This window comes from Adelges cooleyi, unplaced genomic scaffold (assembly GCF_023614345.1).
Source record: "Adelges cooleyi isolate 19-005CV unplaced genomic scaffold, UGA_ACOO_1.1 ACOO_flye_CR_arks_rails_tigmint_CR_PRNA_9, whole genome shotgun sequence".
Lineage (NCBI taxonomy): Eukaryota > Metazoa > Arthropoda > Insecta > Hemiptera > Adelgidae > Adelges > Adelges cooleyi.
Genome location: NW_026096579.1, coordinates 5173727 through 5201392, shown reverse-complemented (window position 1 = coordinate 5201392; position 27666 = coordinate 5173727). Strand labels below are relative to the sequence as shown.

At 31.3% G+C, this 27666-nt stretch overlaps 1 protein-coding gene and 1 pseudogene across 13 annotated transcripts in view; one reads left to right on the top strand and one right to left on the bottom strand.

Moving 5' to 3' along the window:
- Positions 1 to 27666, top strand: part of LOC126847014 (CUGBP Elav-like family member 1) — a 118946-nt gene that overhangs the window by 89559 nt on the left and 1721 nt on the right. For 8 of the 13 annotated variants that reach the window (XM_050586952.1, XM_050586960.1, XM_050586949.1 and 5 more), the window contains 10 exons: positions 5928 to 6053; positions 6141 to 6388; positions 8839 to 8962; positions 10120 to 10329; positions 12344 to 12409; positions 13758 to 13787; positions 21707 to 21745; positions 21932 to 21952; positions 22764 to 22934; positions 26529 to 26702. In XM_050586952.1, the coding sequence (XP_050442909.1) occupies positions 5928 to 6053; positions 6141 to 6388; positions 8839 to 8962; positions 10120 to 10329; positions 12344 to 12409; positions 13758 to 13787; positions 21707 to 21745; positions 21932 to 21952; positions 22764 to 22934; positions 26529 to 26702 (1209 nt within the window). The remainder of the gene's footprint in view (positions 1 to 5927; positions 6054 to 6140; positions 6389 to 8838; positions 8963 to 10119; positions 10330 to 12343; positions 12410 to 13757; positions 13788 to 21706; positions 21746 to 21931; positions 21953 to 22763; positions 22935 to 26528; positions 26703 to 27666) is intronic. The other 5 variants (XM_050586957.1, XM_050586954.1, XM_050586953.1 and 2 more) reach the window with 5 other exon arrangements.
- Positions 16385 to 17287, bottom strand: LOC126847015 (uncharacterized; annotated as a pseudogene).

The following is a 27666-nucleotide window of genomic DNA, read 5'->3' as shown; positions in this document are numbered from 1 at the left end:
CAGTGTACATTTTGTGTGATATTTCAATTTTTGACGCTACTCTTCCCAGTTGTGTTTTTATTTTTTTTAAATCGTTTTAGATGACATTATACTATGCGACGGGCTGTTCTTGTCTACGGCCGGTTTCGTTATTGGAGGAAACCCGTCTTCTATCGTTTGTTTATTGAAATTACTTAGTTTTTTTTTGTGTTTTTGGGTCATAATCGACAATAGGCAGTGTAAAATAAATAGAAGAAGTAGTCACAAAATCGCCGAACGTGGCAAAATGCGTTGTGAGTCACGTCTACCAGAACAATAATTAAGCTCACGCCAGTAATTGTCGTCGTCGTGTCTGTTTTATTCGTTTCCCGGTCATCGACAATTACAAAATACGGTATAAAGAACAACGGTATTGGAAAGGTGCAGGAACCAAAAAGCAACGGTCCTAGCCCATTTTTACCGTTCTTTGTTTTTTGAAAAAAAAAAAAATCATTACTATTCATAGCCGACGGACGAGCGGTATAATATTATTATACTATCGCGTACAACCGTCGAACATACTTAGGTATAGTAATGTAATATATAATACATTTATATGGGACTAATATACACATATTATTATTTGTGATCCTTGCTCGGTGGTAGGGCGCACTGTTGTTTTAAGTAAAAGCACTCAGCCGGCCGGTAAGGACCGGTACGGCTAAAACGGGTAAACAACATTTAGCACATTCAACCATTCAAAGCGCACTGAACGTTTGTCTCGGTCGTTTGACGAACTTTGAGCATAATATATTATTATTATTACATTATTAAATTGTCTGTGTGTGTGTGTGTGTACTTATGCTTTGCACGCTCACCTCCTAAAATGTTTACTCGAAATGTGTTCAAGTAGTCGCATTCGAATAGTATATAGACACAGCGGAGATCATAATGTTTATATTATTGTTGTTATAAACAGGATTATTAATTGCGGTTAACATTCCACGATATTACCGCATACACACAAGAGTGGGTCATTCCAAAGAGAGGGGGCTCTTTTACTTGCCTTGTTTGTGAATTTCAGAAACCGTTATATTACCTAGTTCAAAACGGAATTATATATCTATCTCCGGGCTGAGGTTTACAATTGAATAGCATTGAATAATTTTGTCGTTTGATCTCCGGCCTTCGATGACTTATAAATATGATTTAGTCTAAAACTATCGAGTTCAGCTAACGCTCTGTTGTAGTATTGCATTATCAATTTGTACAAATTTAATCTGATAACGATATATTTTGATTGGACTTTTTGAAAAACTCATCTAAAAGTATGCTGTATACGTCTCACTCTAGTAAATTGTCTATTGGTTAAAACGGCGCATGAATGAAAACGATAAGGCGTCGCTTAAAGTTTCAAAGAAGTCACGGGCAACCCGCCAAATTAATGTCGTTCTCTTTTTGTAATAAAATCCAATTGCCTTTATACTTAATTTGAATAATTAATCTAGACATGTTACTTTTCATATTCCAAGTGAAAAGATATTTTCACTAATATTATTAACCCAATATTGGAAATGTACGGTTATAAAATAATAATTAGTAAATAAAAAACATTTTGCGGCGTAACAAAAATTTAAATCATTTTATTTACACATTAATACTGCCTACTCACGGTAAACATTTCAAAAAAGAGGTCATATGAAATATCATGTACCTACATATCAATTAACAAATTGTATTGGTATTATGGGAATACTTAAAAAAAAAAAAAAACAATATTATTTTTTATAAAAGATACGGTAATATTCAGTTTGGGTGTAAATTATTGTAATAATTGTATAAGTAGACGCTTAGTTAACAATAACAAACTGTAGCAGTATTGCTTTCATAAATATATTTTATAGTTTCTAGTTTCTATTAAGAAGTATTGATAACATCTTTTTATTATGAAATTCAATTTGTTTTCTTCAATGTCTATCGTGTAAAACATTAACATTCTAGAACTGTATATACTATTATAATACTTGTATTATATTTCTACTTGATTATGTAAAACTTCCAGGTAATGATGGAAAAAGAAATAGCATTTACTGCATTACACAACTGAAAAACGTTATTATCAACTAAACTAGAAAATTTCTAGAAATGCTGAGATAATGATCTTGATTACTATCATCATCGTTTAAAAACTAAAATGTAGTTGTGATAAAATCTAAAATGTCACTATAAGTGTTCAAATACAAAAAACGTATTTCAAAAATGGTAATAAGGCTTTTAATCTAATCCGATTTCAAATTTTGTTAAACACGTTTAGAAAAGTAATCAAATGTTAGTATCTGATCTAACTTGAATATAGAAATTTTAATAACAATAGCAAATCATACTTATTATGTAGAAGGAATGTTTTTTTCTACTTTGCATAATATTTACTTTTACAATAATGTTAACATTTATTGTATTTTGTGTAATATTATTTTTCTCTGTGAAAATAATTGTTTTTCTAATTAGTTTGACAGTCATATTTATGTAATGACTGCAGCCTGTTCAGTTTTTGGCCCCTTTCATTTCTCATTTACCGAGGGGAGAGAGATAATGGCCTACTGCAGATTAATATGAGGGTCAGTTACATGATACAGATGCTTTTTCTCCCTCTACGTTTAGGGGTTTTGAATAAAATTAAATAAAAATACTGTATACCTATTTATTGAGCAGCTACAGGGGATAAATAATATTGTTGTTTTAAATTCAAAATAATAGAGGAAAATGCAAATTTTGTATCTTTTAAAGGCCGCCTTTTGAGTATTTTTTTTAAAAGCAATTTGTTATAGTATAAACAAAAATTAACATCAGCCTAATGAGGTCATCGAGTGTATTCTTGACAATGTAGACAATTATTTTTTACAATTCAGCATAAGATTTTGTTGATACAAAAAAAAAAAAAAATGGTCGGTACGTATTTGTTGTCCGTTGAACTTGGCTCGACGCGTTTCGAAGTAGAAATTTGTTTTTAAGAAATCGTAAGTATGTATTGTTAGGTATTACAAAACCGATGGCATACTTAAACGTGCATGTTATTATACATTTATGGTTTTTTTTGTTTTAATGTTGTCACCGTAACAGCCTAAAAGTGAAACTACTTTGTATACAGCTGAGATTATTGTCTCGCAATATTCTTAAACTAGTGGTAATATCGATGATTTTTTTTTCTTAAAATTTTTTTAATTTAAGCTATTTTTTTAAAGATTTCTGGATATGTTTCGAACAACGTGCATAAATATTTCTATAAAACGATTAAGATAATTAGAGCATAATATTATTTTCTCCAATGTAAAATCGGTATTAGGGTTTTAATATTTATATTGAAAACAAAATCAAGTAGTCTAATGGCCGTCTATGTAACAATTTATGACTTCTCATCAGATTTTCTGTTAAGGGTGACACTAATCATTTTGCTGGTTCGACACAAATTTCGTTTTTATCGATTTCACGCCTCTGCACACTGTCTAAAACGTACGCACTAATAATAATGTACATAATAAAATCCAATATTCTCCAAGGCATATTGTCTGCTAGTTGTATAATAATGTTAGGTCCCTAGAGCTGATAGCTGGTAGAGCGATTGGCACCTCAACAATACATAATGCAACCGCTAAAACGCCTACTTCTATACGTGCCTTGACAGATGTATATATATATATTATTATTCGTGTTTATTGAAAAGCTCTCATGAGACCCCATATCCGAAAACAAATACATTTTTTTACCTGTTTGTATGTAATGTATGTATGTATGGACGTGTCACAATAAAACCGGTGATTGAGGTGGGAGGAGGTGCCACTGTTCAAACACTCAGTTGAGAAATATCTACCCGCAAAAGAAGACAAAATATAACAAATAATATGTATTTATAGGCTTTATTATGTAAGCTGCACGTGCAATATTGTGTATAATATAATGTTCTAAATTCCAATTACAATAGTGATTGGTTTTCGGTTGTGGAACAACAACAGATGTGATCAAAGTGGTACTTCGGTGACATTGATGGGACAATGTTATTGTTATTATTATGGGAAAATATCGTGTGAGTTATGACAGTGCCTACTTGTGCGATGTGTGTATCCCTGAGGGGCCGACGATAATAAATTGGACTGCCTAATGCAGAGTGCTTGCAGAACCGACGTATGAGCTGATACGATCGTTTCGGATTTTTATTGTGTTTTAGAAAAAAACGAATATATTTTTTACAGTAAAAAATAGTTTTATGTAAAACAAGTGTATGTAGCTTTTGCTATATTGATTGCATAACGTATCAATAAATTTTAGTTTAAAGTGATAATATCAATTAAACACCTTTTTTATTTGTATTGATTCAATTTTACAATGTGAACCGAGAGTTAGAGTAGTTGTAGACTGTATACAAACCAGAGGCGTTGCCAACTATTATTCATTGTATTTATCTTATTTCTTAGATTTTTTTTTTTTTTTAGTAGCCTACTATTTGAAGCTGACTTTACTAAACATTTTCCCAAGTAAAATACATGTGTAATTAGTGTGCTTGTTTTGAAAGTACTACAATTTTAGTTTAAAACGTCGGCCATAGGTGAATTGACGTTATTATCATCGTAAAAATCAATCAAGTTCGTTCGTTTTTGCATGAGAGGGAAAAGGATACTATAATGGAAGGGTAAAACATTGATGCCGTTTGGGTGGAGGAGGGATGAGCTCAGCTGTAAGAGGGTGGTCCCGCATCGTATGGCCGTAATGATGTGTTTCGAGCCACGTGCAAATCACCTAATTTAAAATTGCTGCACGCTCTTAGCCGTGTTCCTATTTTTCCCTCCCATTAGTAATTCTGCAATGTAGTAATTGTTAGTTATTGGACACTGATTTTGGCCAGTCCCTATTCGTAGTCGACCGAAATTATAATGTAGTGCTTGAATCTTTGATAATTTTCTTTTCATGGTCCCTAGTTATTTTCGATGCCAAACATTGTATTCTACATCACCAAAGTGAAGCATGCAAGATGTTATGTAAATACATAATTGAATAAAATATGTTATATGTACAATTCGTTTTTTCTATGGAAAAAAAATGCATTTACATTTACCTCGTTCAGGTTTTATCAACTTATTGACCCTAGAAACTTCTTTGTCAAAAGTGTATCATTTGTAAGTCAAACCGGGGTGACTCTTGTTGAAAACAAATTGGTAGGTTAGGTTTGTTGCGTTGTTGGATTAATTTGGTTTACACAATGAGTTAAAAAAAAGTTTCGATAATTTCATGGTAGTAAAAAAAATAGCTTGTTTAAGCTTTAGTTAATATTATATAATTTATATTAACAACTACAATACTGTGTTGTAAATTATAGTATACATTTTATAATTGTTTCATACTTTTAAATTCGATTGACACTTAAGCTGTAAAGACATAATATTCCACCGATTAACGTTAATTTCTTTAACATAAACAATCGATACATACGTACTACTTCAGTCACGTTGAATTATTGTTGATCTCTACTATTGCATAGCAGGTATAACCGAAGGAGTAATAGTAATAAAATCCAAAAATAGCCGCATATGGTTGAGTAAGGTCCATAATGTTTTATTGAATTCTTTTTGTATACGATTTTTAATAGTTTTTCGTAGAATAGTAAATGCTATTGCTAGTTTTATTTTTCTCGCGATTTCCTCATAGTATTGCAGTTTTAACGTTTTATTTTATCTGGAGTGCGCGAATTTCGAATGAAAAAACAAGTATAAATGTAGTAAAATATACTAAATATATAGAAGAAATGGCCTAGTTACAAATTGCATTCCTAAACGGTATTGACTCCTCCCAAACAACGGTTATACGGTTTGGGTTTCTCGTTGGGTTTTCATTGTTGTGAAATTAATTTTACCGGTCGTGTTGATGTGTTTTTACTAATTTTCCATTGCTTTATGTTTTTTTTTTTTTTTTTGTTACAGAAAGAAAACTATTTATCGGCATGCTTTCGAAAAAAATATCAGAACCCGACATTAGGCTCATGTTCGAACCTTTTGGGCCTATCGAAGAGTGTTCTGTGCTGCGAGATCCCAACGGCGTCAGTAAAGGTAACAGCGGCCGTTGTTCTCGATGTGTATTTTTTTTCAAAAAACTTTTTATAACAGTGATTATTATTATTCCCCTCCCCCCCCCAGGTTGCGCGTTCGTCACGTATACGACCAAACAGAACGCAATAGCGGCTATCAAAGGCATGCATCATTCACAGACCATGGAAGGCTGCACGTGTCCTCTGGTGGTCAAGTTTGCGGACACCCAAAAGGAAAAGGACCAAAAGCGAATGCAGCAGATGCAAGCAAACCTTTGGGGTTTGGCTGCCACCGGTAACAATAGTTCCACCGCTCAGTACCTGGCACTCGGCGTACTGGCCAATCAACAAACGAACGTAAGTTAAAATCATTCAACTCTATTACCTACTAAGTACTCGTTTTTATGTCCGACGGGCAGCACTCGGCTCAGTTAAATTTGCAATGCTTTCAATAGGTTAACCCACACGGAAAAAATACATAGTTGGTCCAACTAAAATTATGGTCAAATAATTAGGGACACGACAATTTTCTAGTTGGAATAACTAAATAAATAGTTTGGCCGACTAAATTTTTAGTTAAAGCAACTGTACAATTAGAGTAGTCGGGCCAGCTATGTGTTTTTTCATGTGCAAGGAAATTCTAAAATAATTAAATGTTGCAATAAATATAATACACTTCAGACGGTCAGGTCCACGCGAGCGTGTACTTATACTGAATACACACACGTTTTATTTTAATAATTGATAGCTGCGTACTGCGATCCGAATAAAAATCATACTTCTATATTGTCAAGTTATGATGTCGTCAAGTTGTTTTCGATAATTTCACTTTAAAGAATAGCATTAAAAATAATAATCGTTCAATTTATTACGATTTTACTGTTATTGTGGTTGGCTCAAGTATTGATTTGACTACGGTACTTTAAATAACGTATACTATTATTGTTAAAATTCTCTTAAAACAACTTTCTTTTCACAAAACTGTAGTATATTTTTACGATTTAACGACTCAAGTTTTCAAGTTTTCGTCTTGCATTTCGGTTCATAATAACGAATAAAATATAATGATATTTTGTGTCGTATAATTTTTTATTCGTTTTATTGAATTGTTTCACTTAACTTTCAAGATTTCAAAATGTCATTGTTGAATAAAAATAATTCTTTTTTATTATAACCTCATCCGATTGACTGACGATGAGCCGACTTAAAATTCAGGATAAATCAGTTTCCCATCTTTTGTATGGCAATAGCCTTTGTACAGAGCGTCTTACGTTTTTTTCAGTGTAACTTTCAGTTATTATACAAAACACCCGAGGCGACGACAATATTGCGATTGCGGACCCCTTTTTTCGGTAGACTAATTTGCATGAAAAGAGTAGGTACAATAATATAGCAATTATTTGCTGCGAGTTTTACACGATCAAGACGAGTAGGTTCCTTACTACCGAATTAAGAAATGTGGACCGTTTTTTTTTTTAATGATAAACGATAACAGGCCTCGTGTACAGTTTAAAACGTTAGAAGCTCGTTAGTACTACATCCTGGATCTAAGGGGGTGAATTGATTTCTAGATTAATGTCATTCTCGGTGATCTAATTCGATACAAAAGCCAACAGTGGTATAGATGTGTGTGTGTGTGTGTAAAAACTCTTTAAAGGTTCGTCCACCGCACCTCCATCCGAAATTACCACCGCAGTGCGCCGTTGTTTTTGCCCATAGACATTATTATCTAAACAACAACGATAATTTGCGCTTGTTATCTGTCCGGCCCAAGCTATATACGTGCGTGTAAGTTGAGGGTTTTTTTTTTTTTAACTCGAAAATTGTATAATTTATTCTGGACAAAAAAAAAAAACTTCGGGGTTTTCACGCTTTTTAATCTTTGCCGCGGAGGTCTGAAAACTTTTTCACACCTTCGCGTTTCACCTTTGCTAAAAGTTCTGCTCATATAGATTACCCTGCCTCCGACACTGCAGACTAACGACGACGCTCGCCTCGTTTTAAATATGTAAATATTTCTGACTCAGAAATTTCATACAAACGCCGCATTTTAATGATTTCCTTATAATTTACCGCCCTACATGTTCGTCGAGCATACGATTCCCATCATCTTTTGCAACCGACTGCTGAATTCGCGTACAAACGCGCTGTAACGTGGTGTTTCTTAAGAAGAATTATCATTCAGACACACAACCCAACCCCCAATGCCGGTTGGCACAACTATTCATATTGATTAATCACATTGTTTGCGAGTAAGCAAATCACATTTCCAAAACTCGAGCTTCTATTTTTCTCCGTAGCGCCAACTTAACACGTACCTACCACCTACCTATACTACCACTTTTATTCCGTACATTCTCATACATATGTAACAGTAACACCAAAAAAACCAAAAATTGGTCTTACAGCTGAGAACATTCGTTTAGTATGTTAAACTCATTTCATTGCTAAATTAATAATTTATTGTTTAACAAAAATTGACCTTTATTGTATTCTGTACCCGTGTTAAATAATTATACAACTGCAGCTGCAATGATTTTTATACATTTTTAGAATCAGGTGGGACGATTGTGAACTAATACAAAATATGTGCGTAGGCATTTTATTTTTTCATACACCGGATTTTGACCTTTTAACAATTCAACGTCACACGGTTATTAAATATTGTGTGTTCGATCAAAATATGTTCGATTATTACTGTAAAATAATTGCAATGTATGGGACATACGTTCACAATAATTACCACCAACTGGCACTAAGCGAATTGAATTAACATTGTGGCATTAATTTTTTTTTTTACTATTTAGGGTGACACGAATTCTTTGTCGTCACAAGTGCTCCAGCAAATCCAACTGAGCGCTGCTGCTGCAGCCGTTGCAGCCAATACCAACACGAATCAGCTAAACAATTTGCTTCTTACAAACGTTCCAGGTAAGTCCATTTAGGGTTTTATTGTCATAACAATAACACGTGGTATAACAATTATTAATAATCTCAAAATATTACTAGTTCGTAATCATTTATTCAAATTCTCCACTGAAAAAAAAACCTTCGTTATTTATTCAGTTGCACTTTACACGGCGAAATTGATTTTTTTTTAACAACAATACACTAATGCTATTAAAAGGCTCTTTTATTCGTTAAGCCATTTCAATTTTACCGAAACAAGTTTCACACGATATTATTTATCGAAAACGAATATTTCATACCGCATCGATTTCGAAACGATTTGTGTCCATAATTATATACAGTTTTTTTTAACTGTTAATCGTTAAAAAATAATAATCAGTCTAGCACAATTTTGCACGTTATGCAATAAGAATAATTTGTCAATGTGAAATGTGTTTTAATGGGAGTTTAAATATATATGTATATATAAATATTGGACGTTAAATTAAAATAAATAAATTATAACAGGAAATGTTCTGTATACAATATAACACAAATATGTTATATTTATATTTTTTTATTATATTTACTGGAAGCAAAATATATTATCATTATTTATATACATATATATATATATATTTTGGCGTAGGTATTCATACAAAAAAAGAAGTCTAATTAATTACATATTAACGTGTGGGAAATAAATTCCATTTGTTACCCTTATCTGTTGTAGTTTGACTTTCAACACGTCCTCGTCCTTACTGCTGGGTTAGGTCTTGTATTATTAACTGTGTGTAAATAAATATTTTCTTCTCGTGTTCAAGTTAGTGTCCTTCGCGTTTAATATGTATTGAATATATCAAACAAAACGTGTGTACCAGTATAGTAAAAAATGGCACATTTTGTACATTACAATATTGGTATTTTTCACAATACTGGTACATATTATTGTAAAATAGACTTTAGGGAAGTATGTTCTAAAAATGTAGTCAATGTAGATCATGACATCTTTGTTGGTTACCACTTAACCCGTGGTAATTTTCTGGGAAATTTGAATTGCTAATAAAAAATAAATAAAAAAGAAGGGCTTTGTGTGTTTTATAAATTGTAATAATTGCGGGCACATTTAATATTTTGAAATCTAATTAATTCTGTGTGTATGTGTGCGTGTGCGTTTCTATGTTTCAACTCAAATCCAGGTGCGCTCAAATCCCAGTACCATCATATCCAAACGTCCAATTATCCCTTAAGTTTAGATACCGTCTCACCACGGCGTTTAGATTACAGCACCGATCCTTTCTATACAGGATACCAGAATTTGTCCACGTCGCCGCCGAGTTTGGGAGACCTGAACCCGGGCAACTTACAGAACCTGTCGACGTTGGCCAACCTGTCCGTCGGTAATCCAAGTGAGTATCTATACTTAAGTAACAACAATTATGGGTTTTATAATATGATTAATGCTAAATGAAATAATATGTCGTACCAAAGCTCGTTTTCCTTTCGCCCGACACAATGCTAAACGCTTTGCATAAATGCAGAAACTAAAACAATATTTTCTTTATAAAAGTACAATAGCGACTGTGTGGAAGACAATAAGAACCGTTTTGCCAGCTTGTTACCAACAACAACAATACCCGTCCGTACATAAAGCCATACTTAAGTTATTTTTCTTTTTTGTATTGTTAAAAACCCGACGTATATTTCCATCGGCTCCGAGAGAAATCTATACGAATTCAACAGTTTCAACGAGTACCGATGGAAGTCTTTTACTTGCTAAAGAAGATCAAAATACTCGGTCTTAAACTTAAGTATTATTATTCGTTTTTTGGAATTGCGTTTATACTTAAGTGTTAAAGTATCCAGCAAGTAATTCCGTTCGTCGGGTATAATAATATTAGCATGTTGTCTATACAGATATTATACTTCTATCTCGTGTTATTTCTATCGATATAGCCCGATCGTTGTTATTAATTTCCCCTTCGGCGCTTTTAGTTTATTTGAGTTATATTATTTTCTCGCCCTATTGTGCGTGTTTTAATACAACGAAGATCGTTTTGTTCTCTCGTTTTCGAAAGGCGTGCCGTTCCTTTTTATATGATATATAACGGACCATCTGATCTCCGTGTCGACTCTTAAAACATTTGCCATTCAATCGGACGGACGTTGCGATCCGTCTAATAATAAAAATATATTCTCGAATTCCAAAAGACTCCGCGAGGTTCGAGTAAGAGTCATTCATTTTCTTTATCCGTTTTTGGACGTGAGCCAAACATTTGCGGCTCCCCGGTATTACGTGTTATACTTAACCGGCAATTAACACATACGGTGCAAGTATGAGACACACGCCACATCCCCTTCGACTCATCCGTGTTCTGATAATCGACCATTTATTAGACACATGCCGCGACAAACTGCGACCATGCTCCTGTTCCACATTCTAAGTGCTACGACTTGGAAACAAGAGATGTTAGCTTCGAATTTAATAAAAAAATATTATTACAAAATTTGGTATAAATCATTTTTTCTATATCGGAGTGAAGTGCAATGAAATCTTGAAAACTTTATGCCCTATTACCGTTTTGTCATCATAAAACAATTATTATTTTAAGTAAAAACCTTCGGTTAACAACAGCTCTTATACTATTTATAATAATATAATAGATATTGGCTGAACAGAGTTGAAATTTTAGCCAAAAGTCTACCTATCTTTTAGCATAGTAAATGTACTTGACATTGAGACTTAGCTCGACTCCGCCATCTTTGAACATTTCACGAATAATTCATAAGGAAACGTATTTGTGGTGCGAACTTTTGGAAACAACAATATTATATGTTGCTGTAATACAATTTGTATCGATTTTTACTTAAGGTGTAATTTTGCCCCCAAAAATGTAACTTCTCAAATAGCAACGCGCAATTTCTATGTTTAAGTTAAAGTTTAAATATTCAAGCTATAATAAAGGAATATCGTAACTTAAGAAAACCATTCTCACGTCTTAGCCAAAATAAGTTAAGACTACTCACCATATACATTGTTGTTTACTTAATTGTTTATGCAAAATGAATGCAAATGTGCCAACTGGTAACACGATTACTAAATATGTGATATTTATACCCAAAATAAATATAATATAATTTTAAAGGTTAAATTTTTGAGTAACTAATTTTTTAAATAGAAATGTAGAGTTGAAATATTGTATATTTTTTTCCAAAAAACGAATAAAGGTTAAATTTAAATGAGTATTTCATCTTATCGAGTATTAATTATTGGTATGATCAAAAAGTGATATTACCTCTGTCAGCAGATCTTCTTAATCCAAGACATAGAGAATATTCTAATCAACAGTAGATAGACCATATAATTTTGAAGATATCTTGTTTTAGTGTGTAATTGTAATTTTTTTAAATTTTGTTTTCCAGTCGTGAACTCTGTGAATATGCAGAACCTTGTTACATTGGCCGCAATGGCCAATTCCTCACCTACAGGTAAATATTATGTACTTTAACTCCTATAGCATACAATAACTCGTTTACAATATATAATAATAACATTTACTACGGCTTTCTCGACCTACCACAGCTGACAGTAATAGATTGTAGGTTAGGTTAGATTAGGGAAAACCAGCAATAACCCCCTAAAAAATGTTTGAAAGACTTAACCGGTTAATTTAATTTTAGTGTGCACCAAAAATTATACTTAAATATAAACCAGGTTGTTTTTGTTTTTTTTGTTTCTGTACACTTGAAAAGACCTTAAAAGGATCGAAATTGTTGGTGCTCAAACGAACTCTTTGGTTTTTGACAGTTGTTAGTCAATTGAAACATAATTTGTATTACTTCTTTTTGCTTTTTTCCAAACTTGGGTGCAAGCACAATTTCAAAGCTTTGGGTTCCAACCAAAATTCAATAATGGAAGGGTGTCCCTGTGTACATAATATTCTATTATAATATTATCAAGAGGACCCCCCCGTGCATCGCTTACCTATTGCTCTGTCGGTTTACTCTCCACTGGTCTAAAGGAATAATTGAGTTCAATATGTTCACGTAACAAGGGCCATTAACGTTTTGGCGTTGTCTGTCTAGCATTACCATTATATAATGTCGATAATTCACCGTCAGTGACCTCCGGTGACTGTTGAACAGGCATTACCACCATTAATCTTTTTTTTTTTTTGAAAAAGCTCTGTCCAGCAAATTTTTTTTTTGAGTATGCACGAGCCCAATAAAACGTATTTTTAGGTAAATACCTAAAAAAAATCATTTGCTGGGCTTAAGCGAAAATAAATCTCCGAATTTTTCATTTTTTCTTTTCAAACGTTGATAAGAAAACGTGGTTTGATGCAATTATTTCTTACCAGCCTTAGTAGTTAGCTACACGGGTATATTATATATATATGTATGTATAAAACATGGTTTTAAAATTTAAAATTTCCACCGGGTTTTTAATTAGAGAAACGTTCAATATTGCACAAAGCCCAAAGCCCCCCCGAGGCCGAGCAGAGTTTTATTAAGTCACCAGCAAAGACAAAACGGCAATGTTACGTCAGGGAGCCAATAAAAGCGTGTATATTTTGTATGCAAGTTTACATTAAGTACAATATAGAGAAACTGTACGGAACATAAATATTTAACCGGCCCCGTTCAAAAATACATTTTTTATTAATAGCGACGGATTGTCGCCTTTCTTTTATGGCTGATGTTACGGTTCAGTACCGCGACCGAGAAAGCTTTAGTATATCATGTTGTTTTCAAATTGTAGCACATAACAATGAAAACAAATACATTTTAACTAAAATAAATTACAAATGAATTTTTTTTATATTTTTTTTTTTAGGCTCCAGTTCGTCTAGTCTAAGTAGTTCAGGTTTGTTTTATGTATAGGGGTTTTCTTTTGTTTGTTTTGTATGTGTGAAGTAGCATAATATGATGTATTTGTTTTTATTCATTTCTTGAGCATTTCTGTTATACATATTATGTTAATGCCGCTGTAACCGTTTATATATATATATTTTTACGTTAAATGCTTACTGTTAAAATAATTGCATGATGAAAACCTTACTATGTACACTTTGGCGTGTATTTAACAACTCTTCACGTTTATAATAACGTTTTAGAGAATAATCAGTTTAAACTATTATATAATATAGTACAGTAGAGTATCTATAGTATAGTACTTATGTAGTTATATCACTTAGCTTTTACTTAAACCAAAAGTCCCCAACGACAAATGTTAGAAACAAATAGTTTACAACTAATAGATTAATTAAGTTGTCTCAACTTTTATTGTCGATAATTCAAATTAAAAACAAATTGTTAAATTTAATTTACTGTTTTTTATTTTCATTCTGATTATAATCGTTCGATATCGTTTCTGTGTTATTTTCTATATTTTACTAAAATATTCTGTATTTTATAATGTAATAGTATTATATGCGATTATCAACTCATGTAATTAACACAGAACTGGTAATGGGAATTGAAAATAGTATGACTCCTCGTTTAAATATTCAAAGCGGGTATAAATAGGATACCTGTGTCCGAAGCTAAATTCATTATAAATTGTTTATATTACTAAGGTAACCAAGTTAAGTCAATTTATTGGCAGTCGCCGGCTGCATTAATTATCGTTGAATAAAATAAAATTACATTATTTTAAAAGTTCGCAAATCAAATTTATTCACTGAATCATTTAGAATTTGAATTATATGCCTACCGAAATCGGTTTACGCTTTTTTGCGAAATTCCTAGCAAAAAAACAGAGACCTTTTTTTTCTAATACATTACCTATTTAGTTTCTACAAAAGTAAATAGGCTGTTGTTAACTACTTGTGCACAATTCCTATGTAATATTTTGCACTTGGTAGTTTAGTGACTTGTTAAATCACTCTTAATAGGTGCCGTTAGTTTCATTTCAGTTACCTGTACTTCAAAAGTGACATTATAATTTATACGTAGAAATCGGTTGACACGAAGTATGGCAGTTATATGAAAGCTAATCGCTCATTTGAATAGTACCTCTTGTTAATACAGTGTACTATAACTAAGTCGGTAATACATAAAACTAAGTATTTCCTTGACAGTTTCTACAACAGTGTCACTACAGCCATTATTTCAAAAATACAAAACATAGTCTTTGATGTTTTATCATTTTTTCCCCTCTCTTTTTTTTAGGCCTTAAGCTGAGCATCCTTACATGTTTCTTTTTCAAAATTAAGTAATATATCTTTCTAATTTCGGATAGTGGAAGACATGAGAATTAATAGTTATGCATGTTCCGGTCGAGCGATTTGATCGAAAATACAATATTCTGTCGATCTTGTTTAGGGTTTTAGTTGTTTTTAATTTATTTCACAACCGTACACCGATTGTGGTAAAAAGCAAACAAAGAATATTACGATTTAAATGTCATTCTATTGTCCGTTGTAGTGGCGTAATATTATATTATATTATCGTACGTGTATTGCTTGGATATTCTAATGCCATAACGGCATAGTTATGATTATTCGATCGTCCTAAGGGAATTACAATATATGTACACACATTACTTGGATTGCATCGACGGGTGCACTTGTGGAATACATTAGGTTTATGTGCCCAACGACCACACGAATCGAGATAGGTTTAAACCGTATTGATAATGGTCGCATAACTATCATAGTATTATAATATCACACGCTAATGATCCGAGTTTATTTATTTCCGAATTGCATGCATGACGATATTATCATAATAATTTAGATACATAATATTATTATAACTATAGGCAGTACAACAGTATGTATATTTCGGTAACTGACCTGTGCCACACGGGTCCGTGTGATCCGGTTGCCGCGCACGTGTATAGTTTATTATCGCTTGTCGTAGTTTTTGTTTGTTTATGAATAGAAATGTTGTGTTTTTAATCATTTCATTAACTATTATATGAAAACCATAATAATATTATATCATTATTATTATACACTGTTGTATGTCTGTGCGACGCGAACGGCGCTCGAATTGAAAATCCGTACCTCCCAGCACGATTTAAGATAATATGGTTGCCCAACGAGCCCTGATAATGTGACCGCCAAACTGTCTTCGCTTAGAATTGCTATGTGCAAATCACTCCTAGCGCTTTTAGCGGACAAACCACAAAACCAGCATTACCACTTTTAAGAATATTTAGCTTTTTTTTTATTGACGCCTACAACCTGTATAACAATCACGATTTAAAATAATTATTATCATCGTTCTTAGTCCTTTAGAGATAATCTGATAATATTTCAGGATCTAAATTTTTAATTGTGTAAATACTAAAGAACAATTTTTCATTATTAATTGTTGTCTTGTTTTATAAAATAAAATAATACAACCCTGTTTATAAATTATTATTATAACAAACACTAGTTGAAACGTTAAATAATATCATTTTTACATTTCTTTGTATAACAAATACACATTTTTTTTAAATTTATTATAATATCAAGTGTTTACTAATTTAGCCAGTTTCTTCTTTGTTTTATTTAATTTTTTGTTTTTCTGGTTATTAATAAATGTGTACTGGCGCATTCTCATTATAATATAATGTGTACATATATCAGTCAAAACATTTTGTTTGTGTGCTGCACATGGAAAGTCAAAGATAATTTTTTGTTTCAAAAAGTCCTCGCAAATCTCCTCAAATGCATTTGGAGAATTGATAAATTGTGATATTGACAACTCCAGAGTTTTTATAATTTTATAAATAATACTATTAGGATGTGTTAGGTATCCTCTACTTTTTGCAATTATTAAATCAGCATTAGTATCATATTCAGTTGTGTTAAGATTTTTTATACTAGAAGCACATAATTGACATTTAGTTTTAACTGTCATGCGTTTTGCCATGTATCTATTACAAAAAATAAATGAAATGAAATGAATACAATTTAAAGTAATTGCCTAATTAATTCCTTGTTATAATGATAAAATGTTTACAAACTAACCCAGCTAAATAATATACTATTCAATCAAATACGGAAGAGTCAGAATAGTTGTGCTCTATAAAAATCTCATCTACATCCCAACATCCTTCTTCAGAAATGTTAATCAGCTTTTCTTTTAGCTTTTCAATTTTTTCAGATCTAACGGATGAGCTATCATTTAAATTTTTTACATCTCTCAAATCTTCTAACGTAATAATAGGAGTATTATCTAAAATATATATTTTTTTAATTTTTCACTTTTAAGTATCATGCAATATTTTACATTACCTTCAAAAATCATACAGTTTCCACTTTTTGGAGGTTTTATTAAAGAGTAAAGTGAAAGCATTCTGTATAATTGAAGAAATTATGGACATGATGGGTGGTCATTCGGACCAGCTACTTGTCTCACTATTCCGAAAAATTTCTGAAATATAATATTATTTATTTGTTGTAATAATTTAAAATGATTTCATAGATACTATATTTTAAAACGTGAAATTTAGTAAAATTAAGTAACATTACTTCCAAACAATCTGGATTAAATTTTGATGTCAGTACATAAGAAAAATGTTTCTTTTTAAGTAAGTAATTAACTGCATCTATTGTTGAGGCTATTGTTATTTTTAAACCATCAGCAGTATTTTGTGTTAAAAAATTATCTTTTTCAATTAAATTCTTTGTCAAATTAGATTCCCAACACTTAATCCACTCTAACGTTTGTTTTAACACCTGAAGTTTAATAAATAAAGTAAACATTTTTTAATGGATATTTATAAAATTCAAAATAAATTAGTATAACACATGCATCCAGTTCCCAAAAAGACAATTGAAACACACAACACATAATAAAAACCTCTAAGTCTTTGCTATTCTCTCGTATTCCTTCAGCAGGAAATTTTCTGTTTAAGGCATCAAACATATTATTTACTACAATGGTAAATTTGATGGTGTCTTCTGCATCATTGAAGCAATCATACTTTTTCTTTTTATAAAATTCCATTCCATTGGCCACAGACATACTAAACAACTGAAATATAATTAATATTCTATGTATTATATATATATATAACACAAAACAGACAATATTACCTGAGCAGCATATTTTACTTTCATTTTACTTAAGTTATTTAACTCAAAATGGTTTTTTGTTAGTTTTGGGCAAACTTTTAGGAGTGAATGTTCCTCAATTTTAAAAATACTGTGGTAGTGTTCCCACTTAATAATGGCATTATTAGGGTGAATCTAAGAATTTCAGTATTAATGGATATATTTAACCTTTGAAACATATTATATGATTACATACTCTTAGTGTTTTCTTCTCATATATACGATTTCGAATTGTTTTTATAAGATGCGGGGCATCGGAGAAAACAAATATTTTTCTTGTGCTATCAAATGGATTAACAAAATAGTTTTTAAAGGACTCTGATTTGGCACTTATCTAATGGTTTTAAATAAAAGTAATAAAAAGTGATATTAAAAATATAGTACATTGCATTATATAAATGTTAATTTTATAATACCCCTAATTGGTTCCACATTGTCCTATTCGTAGAAGCACCGTCACATGTAAGACCAATAACTTGCCCTCCAGAATCCTCCATTAACATTATAGCTTTTAGTATAAGCTTCGCTAAATCAACACCTTCATAAAAAAAAAAATACAATACTATTTCAGCTTTTATAGAAACTTTTTCTTGTAGCCAAGTATTCAGTAGTTCTACAACCAATAACTTTTTTTTTCAAAAGCATTCCTTTGAAAATGAGAAAAATTGATTTAGTTTATTAACTTAATTTTTAATTTAGCATAAAGAATAGATAAATAGTTAACCTTTGACTGTTCCATGTGAGGCAAATACAGCAATAGGCTGTGCTACATTTTCTGCTAGACTTTGCCACATTAAGACCAATGCATGATTTGCTTTATTGGAACCCTCAATATTTATTTCACCACCAAAATCTTCTAGTCCCATATAAGTCAAAGTTCGGCTATTTACACTTAAACTTTCCCTCAAAAATACTTCATCTAACACAATTACACCTTGCTTTTGCTGCTCAGATTTATTTAAGAATTTCTTCTTTAGAAGTTTAAAAACATTTTTGTCAAATCCACATCCTATTTCAACTGCTAACAAATGTGCTCTTATTGTGTTAGTACAAGGTAATGGTAATATGTTATTATTTCTTAAAAATGAATAACCACTAGGAGATCTAAAAATATAACATTGATTGTCAAATAAAAATTTAGAATTTTGGTTTAACTTCCAATATATAAAATACCTTATATGAAACAACAAACACAAGAGCATCCAATTTTCATTATACCTTCGATTTTTTGAATTTTTTACCTTAGAGGCATTAAATATTTCTTGTATTAAAGCTGCTTGGCATGTTGGTATGTTAGAATTTATTATGATGGACTGAATATCAGTTGATGACATTTTTTTCATTTCATTTTTAATTTTGTATAAATTATTTTGCAACCATGTAATTTTTTTGTGTGCTCTAATACACTTCTTTTTTACAACATTGTTAAGTTTTTTATTTTTCATTAACTGTTTTCTCTTATTTGGAGAAAAATATATTTTTGAATTTTGCCTAGCCTTTTTTTTTTGGATAATGTACCATAACCTCTTGCACCAAAGACATAAAGACTCACTAAAATATAAAATTTTAAAATACTAGTAAACCTTTTGTATATCTCCTGGATAGTTCATGCCTCATGGAACATATAGTTATGGGTACCTATAATTAGATAATATAGAATAATGGTTATTAATTATACCTACCTCATATTTGTTTTTAGTACACTTATGCATTTTACATGTCTCCACTGGTCAAAATAATTAATGAATTGTGGTCCAAATTTTGATTTTATAGAACTATATTTATTATCTAAATCTATTCCTTGACAAACTTTAATTTTGTCAAATAATTGTATTATATCTTCTAGTTCTTCAATGGACTTAAGTTTAAAATTAGACTCTATATCAATGTCTGATATTGTAATAGTTTTTCCATTAATTTGAAGAACTATGGCTAAATCTTTAAAGTTTAAATAATATTAAAAAAATTATTTTATATTATACCTATAACTAGTTAGTATGATAAAATATTTACATAAATTATAGCCAAAAAGAAGAATACATGTTTGGGAGATAATATAATTGTTATTTTACCTCTAGTTAAAACAAGTTGTTTTTCTATGTATCTTGTATAGTCTTTTTTAAAGGGACCGAGTTTATGAAAACAAACACACAGTTGATTAGAGTAACCACTTTGTACATCTACAAACCATCCTATTGGAACTTTCATTGACTTGTTGTATTTTAAAACTTGTTGAAATAATGTGTCCAATTTTAAGTCATTTATCTCCTTAGAGAAATAGCAGTGATCATGTCCAATAATATCAGTATCATTTATAACCTAATAGACATAATATTGCAGGCTACAATTATTTATTCTGTAGTTACACTAAAAATTTATATTATTGATTGAAACCTTAATTTTTTTTGTTGGAGGCATGACTAAAGGATTAGCCAAAGCACTGCAATCCAGGTTGGCTTTTATTGGTAAAACTCCTATTTTTAACCTAGGTTTTTTTAAACAAACCTAAAAATAAGTGCAATTAGTAAATACTTAAATAACTAGTGATATTTTGTAATTAATTTATTAATTATATTGAAATTTCAGTAACGCACAGTGTATTTACTAAAGCCTTGTCCTGATACCCATTGTGTAGTTATATCGTCGGACTTAAAATGTAACTCGCAAACTCTAGAGTTTCTTTTTAAATTTACCCCTAAATTTTCTTCCCAAATTTTTAAAAGATTATTATCTTGGGGTACACTAAAAGTACTTTTTGTCCTTTTTGACAAACACATCGGTACACAACACGTCATAATGATATATAATGTTAAGTGTTAATATTTATAAACTAACTATACGTTGTGTATATTATATATACGTAATTATTAATAAAGTACAGTTCACGATTTTAAGTATTATCATTTATCTTAAATCGTGGGCTCATCTAAAAAAACAACTTCATTATTTAAATATTTATATTTTGGCGGGTATTCGGGTTATCATTATTTTGGACTGCAACTTTTACGGCTAGGAGCGCTGTTGTACTTTTGTCCATGTCGGCCATATTATAGACAGTTTCGCGGTCAATGCGACAATGGGCTTAACATAGACCGTTGGGCAACCATATTATCTTAAATCGTGCCTCCCAGTAACCACTGGCTGACCACATCGACCTTACTACGGTCCTGGCCCTGTTACCGCGGTTACACAAATACAACCTAGACCGTGGTCCATCATATTGCGATTACGGTTATAGTGAGCTGTACCAAATGAAAACGGGATACTCTCCCAAGTTTATTTCAAACGATTTTCGTCCTACGCTGAAAATAACATTCCAAGTGCTTGTTCTTTATTTCCGCGAATAATAATTATATCGAATTGACGTTTGCCTTTGGCCGGGAACTCCTGCTCGTCATGACATTTCATATTTTTTATAACCTCAAATAGTAGAACGACTGCTTTTCTCTTTGGAGCCCTGTCAAATCCAATTCGTCCAAAATCTATAACACAGTGTACGATATTTACATTAACAATAGACAATAATATTTGTCGTCCTCAGACAATCCGGTAATATTTTCAATTCGAGCAGACCGACTTACCGCTTTATTGACAAAGGTATAATATATATTATGTTTTTTTATAATAATATGTTATTATCGCAGTGCGTTTCACGAGCTATTTTTATTTGTAGTTTAGTTTGATTTTTTATCAATTTAATTCAACTTTTTTTTTTAATATTCTGTTTCAGCTTTGTCGAGTTTGTCGCCAACGTCCGCCGCGGCAGCAGGTTGGTTTAGTTTTTGTTTTTTTGTTTTTACATAACTGTTAACATTTAATTGTTTATTAATTTTTTTTTTTACTAATCTCCTCGGTGTTTTTTAAAATGTTAATTTTCTTAAAGAATTTATTTTTCTCGTTGTAGTAAATAATTGTTTTTATCGTTTTTTGTGACTCCGTAATTTTTCTTTTCTAGTTTTAATGGGGAAAAACTCCGGTAAGTGGTATTGGTGTGAAATCGTGTGTGTTCAGTGTATATAATGTTGTTTTTTCCACAATTTTTTTTTAAATTTTTTTTTAACTTGTTTCTTCATTTTTTATCGATCTGTCTTGTTCTTTTAGCACTCACATTTTTCACCACTAATCACCACTTGAACAAATATTTAGTAACTAACTTACACGACTAGTTGTATATTAGGTGAACGGAAGGAACCAAAAATTTGTATACACTAAACGCCAAGTCGCTTTCCAGGGTATCTACTGAACCGATTTCAACAATTTTTTTGTTATTAAGTTTAACGTCTCCGCTATAGGGGCTTATGCCAATTTATGCCTTTATAGGCTGACTTTTTATTTTGCTTTTGATATTTCATTATAAGCGTTTATAGTTATAGTTTTTCTGACTAATAGCTAAATCAAAAAATCGTTCTCTAAGGCTCTTTTAGCGTTTTTATAGATAAAGTTTCTCATGAAAAAAAAAAAAAATTGAGATCCGGCCAATAGATACGCTATAAAGTGACTTCTTCTACGAAAGGTCATATTTTATCAACCTTTCGCCATAACTCTGAGAAAAATAATTTAATATCCCTTATCATCAACGCTTTCTCTATTGGATCCTTTTGTTTTTATCAGCATAATATTATCGGCCTTCGTTTTGAAAATGCAAACAAATATTTTGTGTTTACACTTTTTTCACATACCTACTACGCGTTTGTTATTGTCCACTTTTTTCCCTTTTTTTTTTTTAATTTGTTTATTATATTTCCTTTCTGAATGTATACTCAATGCGTGTATTGTTCAACACACAGGTTCAACACTATTGGCTGGCACAAACGGTTCTAACGGTACATACGGATCGTCGTTGAACGCGCTCGGCCTGACTTTAGCCGATCTCAACTCGAACCAGTTCACTATGCCTCAGTCGCCGCCTGCTAGTTCGCCACTTTACTTTCTGAACAATAACAACAACAACAATAGCCGTAAGTATATTATTGTATTTTAAGTATAAATGTTATCTTTTATTTTAAGGTGTTATTAGGAAATAGCCACACCCCGCAGATGTGGTACAATAATTTTAGCAGCATCAAAATATGACAGTTGATAAATTTAGATAATATACAAATGAAAGTTGTCGTACCTCTTTGAACATCCGCAACGCTTACTTGAATTAAAATCTAAAAGAAAAAGTATAATAATTATAAACTTCAATCAAATGCAAACTTAACAAACTTGCTTCTCTGTAGGCCAACTAAGCCGTTCATTCGTAAAAGTAATTTTTATAGAAAAAATAGTTTACCCAACAGTAAAAACTCATTAATTAGTAGGTGGGGCATGACATGGCAAAACTACTCATTTTCTCAGAAAACTGCATCTCCCGAAACATGGTTTACACGATGAAATAAGTAGTGTGGCGCAATCTTAATCTTTAGTTTTTTTATTGGTGTACACGGGACAAGATTATGCCCTACGATGAATAGTGGGGTGGTGAAATTATTAAATATGACTATGATGAAAGTGGTAAAGTAAAAATATAATTTGTATGAATAGCCATCCAATGAATATACATCCAATGGAGTATTTTTCCAATAATTGTATTGTCCTCTGCCTAAAATAAAAATAAAATGTTTGTTGTTTACATAAATAAAAGAATTTTAATTAATTATATTACACTGTATGGATACTGATGCCGGGTTGCATCAAATATTTACACAGAGATATACTCGTTTAATTGTAGTTAAAATAAATTCTGTTGCATGAACCATTTTTTAAAATTGTATTTGTTGTAAAAAATGAACTTTATTACGATTTAAATTACAGGGTCATTTATCGTGATGATAATGGAATTATCATTGATTAAAAACCCTGTATGATAATAATATTACTGATACCATTTATTCGATAACCAGTACACTGGTAATAACCTGAATATAAAACAACGATTGAGCAACACTCGTAAATTCAACAAAAGATAAAGTTGTACAAAAGTTAGTTCATTACCCGGTGGTAAATAATTTACCAATGATGTATAACGACAAGTTTGGTGCAACCGGGCATTAGTGTGAAATTACAGAAGTAATATTAAAATTGTTAATCGAGAGAGAGAAAAAAAAGTTAGTTTGTTTTGAAATTAATTCCAAAGCACGTCGAACCAAAGTACGCGTCGTTAAAATTGTAATATTTAAACAACAGTTATAATAATTTATTCTCGTCGATGGGATATTTAACGGCGACGGCCGACTTAAAGGGTTTCCGAATAAAATATTTTATGTTTTTTTATTCGAAATCGATTAACGAAATCGTCGGCAATCAATCGGTGCCAGTGTCGTCGACCGAAGGGATAAAGGGTTGAGGAAGCGAGACTCGAGTAAAATATATAAAGGAATTACGGTCGTTGCTTGGATGTCTGCTTTAGAACACCATAGTAATAATAATATCTTAACCGTTTTGGAAAACAACAAATATAAAAGGGTTCAACGCAAACGGTCGAACAAAGGCGCGTTTTCCTCCGTATTAAAGTCCCGTGCTTCCTTCGAGCAGCATAAAGAAATGTCCTTATAATTGCATTCAGCGTTTCGAATTCTTCGAGTACGAGAGAATGTGTACGTTATTTATCGTATACATCAGCTTTGCCGCTATTATTACTCGAACAACAAAGCACTATGCGATTAACAAATAGAACACAAACAAACATCCTATATAGTTTCACAAGCCGGGCAATATCCATTTGCTAGATAGAGGTAATCGATAGATAACGCTGAGTAAACTCTGTCGTCGGTGGCTCTTCCTTTCGTTTGTTGGTCTTATCAATAGTTGCACGTTGAACGACCGTAAACAGTTTAAACAGACAAACTGATGATAAACTCTTATTTTCCACGACAAAACGAGTATTCACATAGCATAATATATTTTCCATCTTGCGATTTTACTCAGCGCCAATAAAAATTCGGTTAATCGGTGTTTTAAGGTCGGCCTCCTCTTCATAAAAAAAATACCTGTCTTCAAAACTGCTACAGGATAGTGTCTTAATTATAAATTTTATAATATGTACATTTCAGTAGAATATTAATGTAATTGTAAAAATTGAGCAATAACAAGATGATAAATCATACATAGTTTGAATAAATAATTTATCACATTTTTGGCGAATAACTTTTAATAATTATAACTCCATAAATAAAATATAACTAGTTTATTTATTTTACAAAGAAATGTATTAATATATATACTCATAAAGGGGGCTGCTCATTACATAAATTGCCAGACAGACACAGCTCGCTATTCAATTTCCTAGTGCATTGATTAATATTTAAAAGAGTGGGTTATAATTAAATATGATTGTATAAGGTTGGTTTGTCTCAGATAATTTCGAATTTATTTTAAAAACATATTTTTATAAGTATAAATATTAAATAGGTTCTGATTTTACTATTATTATAGCGGGGCTTGATTAGATATGTACTACACATCAGCACGGTTATTAATAACTAGTAGTAAATGCTAGACAATTTTTGATAAGTATGTAAAAATTCTGTATTTTATAAATCGCTAAAACAATTGCTGGTCAACTCTAAACGTGGCGACATCTTAAGTACATATTTCTGAATATGTCTTTAGCTTTTATTATAATTTAAAAACATTTTTATACTTAGTTTTATTCAAAAAACGTTCGGTTAGTAAAAAAAAGGTACGACAACATTTGAGTAGGAGAAAAATCTACATACTATTTATTATAATATGTGTGTACAATAATAATGTGTAGGCATTTGCATAGGTCGCTTGCTGAATTTGGGTAGTGTAAATTATATAATATTATATGGCATCGGCTAAACGGTAGACACCTAGTCAATATAGGTTCGTGTTAAACGAATTGGATATATTCTACATGAAGTATTACCACGTTGTATATCAGCCTCGATGTGGTGTGCCATACGCCTTCTTTTCCCGCAGATTACACAACGATGGCATTTACTCGCCCCAAAAAAGCAACTACCCGAAAGTCATATAAAAATTAAGTGCTCCTCTGCTGCTATCTCCATTTTCATACCAGAATAATAACAATATCCGACGAATTCTGAAACTTTTAAAGTTCCCAAACGTTGGGGACATTGTAATAAAAGAGAAACTCTAGCTCTATAAGGTTATATTTGCTTCTTTTTTTTTTTCTCTTTACGTATACTATTATAAATGCATGCATTAAAAAAGTATTATATCAGTAATACCAATATATACATAAGCACTAGCCCCCCCATAATATCCCTGTTGCCTGCTAAAGTTTTCGCTTTGCTTTTTTATCTACTCGTGATCGTCTGAAAATATACAAGCTTCGATATGATTTAATTTTTTTTTTAACTCTACGCAAATGTAATGATTTATAGTATTTTTCTTAACCCAAAACAACGTTGGACATCGAAAATGAAAGCTACATATACACTTTTGCATATTATAGTATTATAACATATATACACGACTAAACGTTTGAGCCGCTTATTTAAGTACTTTTGTGTTGTTGATTTTTTGTTTTTGTTGTTGTTTTTTTTTTTTGTACTATGTTGTTGCGTAATTATTTTGTTTAGCTACTAAAGTGTCCGGCAAGCAAATCGAAGGTCCGGACGGTGCCAATCTGTTTATATACCATCTCCCCCAGGATTTTGCCGATTCCGATCTCGTGAACATGTTCTTGGTATTTGGTAACGTTATATCAGCAAAGGTTTACATTGATAAAGAAACAAAACTGTCCAAGTGTTTCGGTAAGTCACACACACACACACAGGCTCACTCACACACTCTTTCAATTAAAAACAATTCCTTAAAAATTGTTCATTCGGGTCGAGACTCGCATAGTTTTTTTACCAAAATATTACCATTAGGTGTTTAGGTTACTCACCTGAGTTGTGATGCTTAATTGATAAAAATAATTTGTCGTATTGTTTGGTATGAAAACTACACGGCAAAAGTTTAACGGTGCTAATATTTTTTTTTAATTTCGATTTGATTGTAAAATTTAAAAAAAAACTCGCTATTTTCCTTCATTCTTGATATAAATTAATAATAATTAAAAAATAAGACATTCATTTTTTGGCCAGTGAACTACATGATAATGATACACCCTGTATACTTGTTAAAATTTGTACCCTGTTATTGCCCGAGGTTACCGTATTAGAATTTCTAATAATATTTTAAAAAAAAATTTACCAATATATATTAAGTGCAAGTAAAGTGTAACATACGGTTGATAATGAGTCTACTACAAATCAAACTGGTTTAAACTGACCAAATATTATGGCATCAATATTTGCAGTTTCACACACTGTTCTGGGCATTTGTCTTGTCATTTATATTTTTTTTGTCTTGCTTCGCAGTAGTTAGATTATAAATAATATAATAATAATATTTTAGACTTTGCTTACACAAATATATAGACAATAATTAAAATGCATGTTTAACATTTAAGAAATACAGAGTTAAACGAACCGTTGAAAAACTGATGAACATTTAACTTCAGTTGTATATCGACAATTATTATTATTTGACTTTTAATCTGCAACGTTTCTTGTTTGAGTAACTTTTTTTTTTTTTAAATTATAAAATTGCATATTTTGCGTTTTTTTTTTATTCAACAATTTGAATAAATATGTTTTGTTTACTACACAATAATAATTATTATTCACTGTTGTGTCGAGTTAAATAAATAAATTAAGCAATATTGTTCGG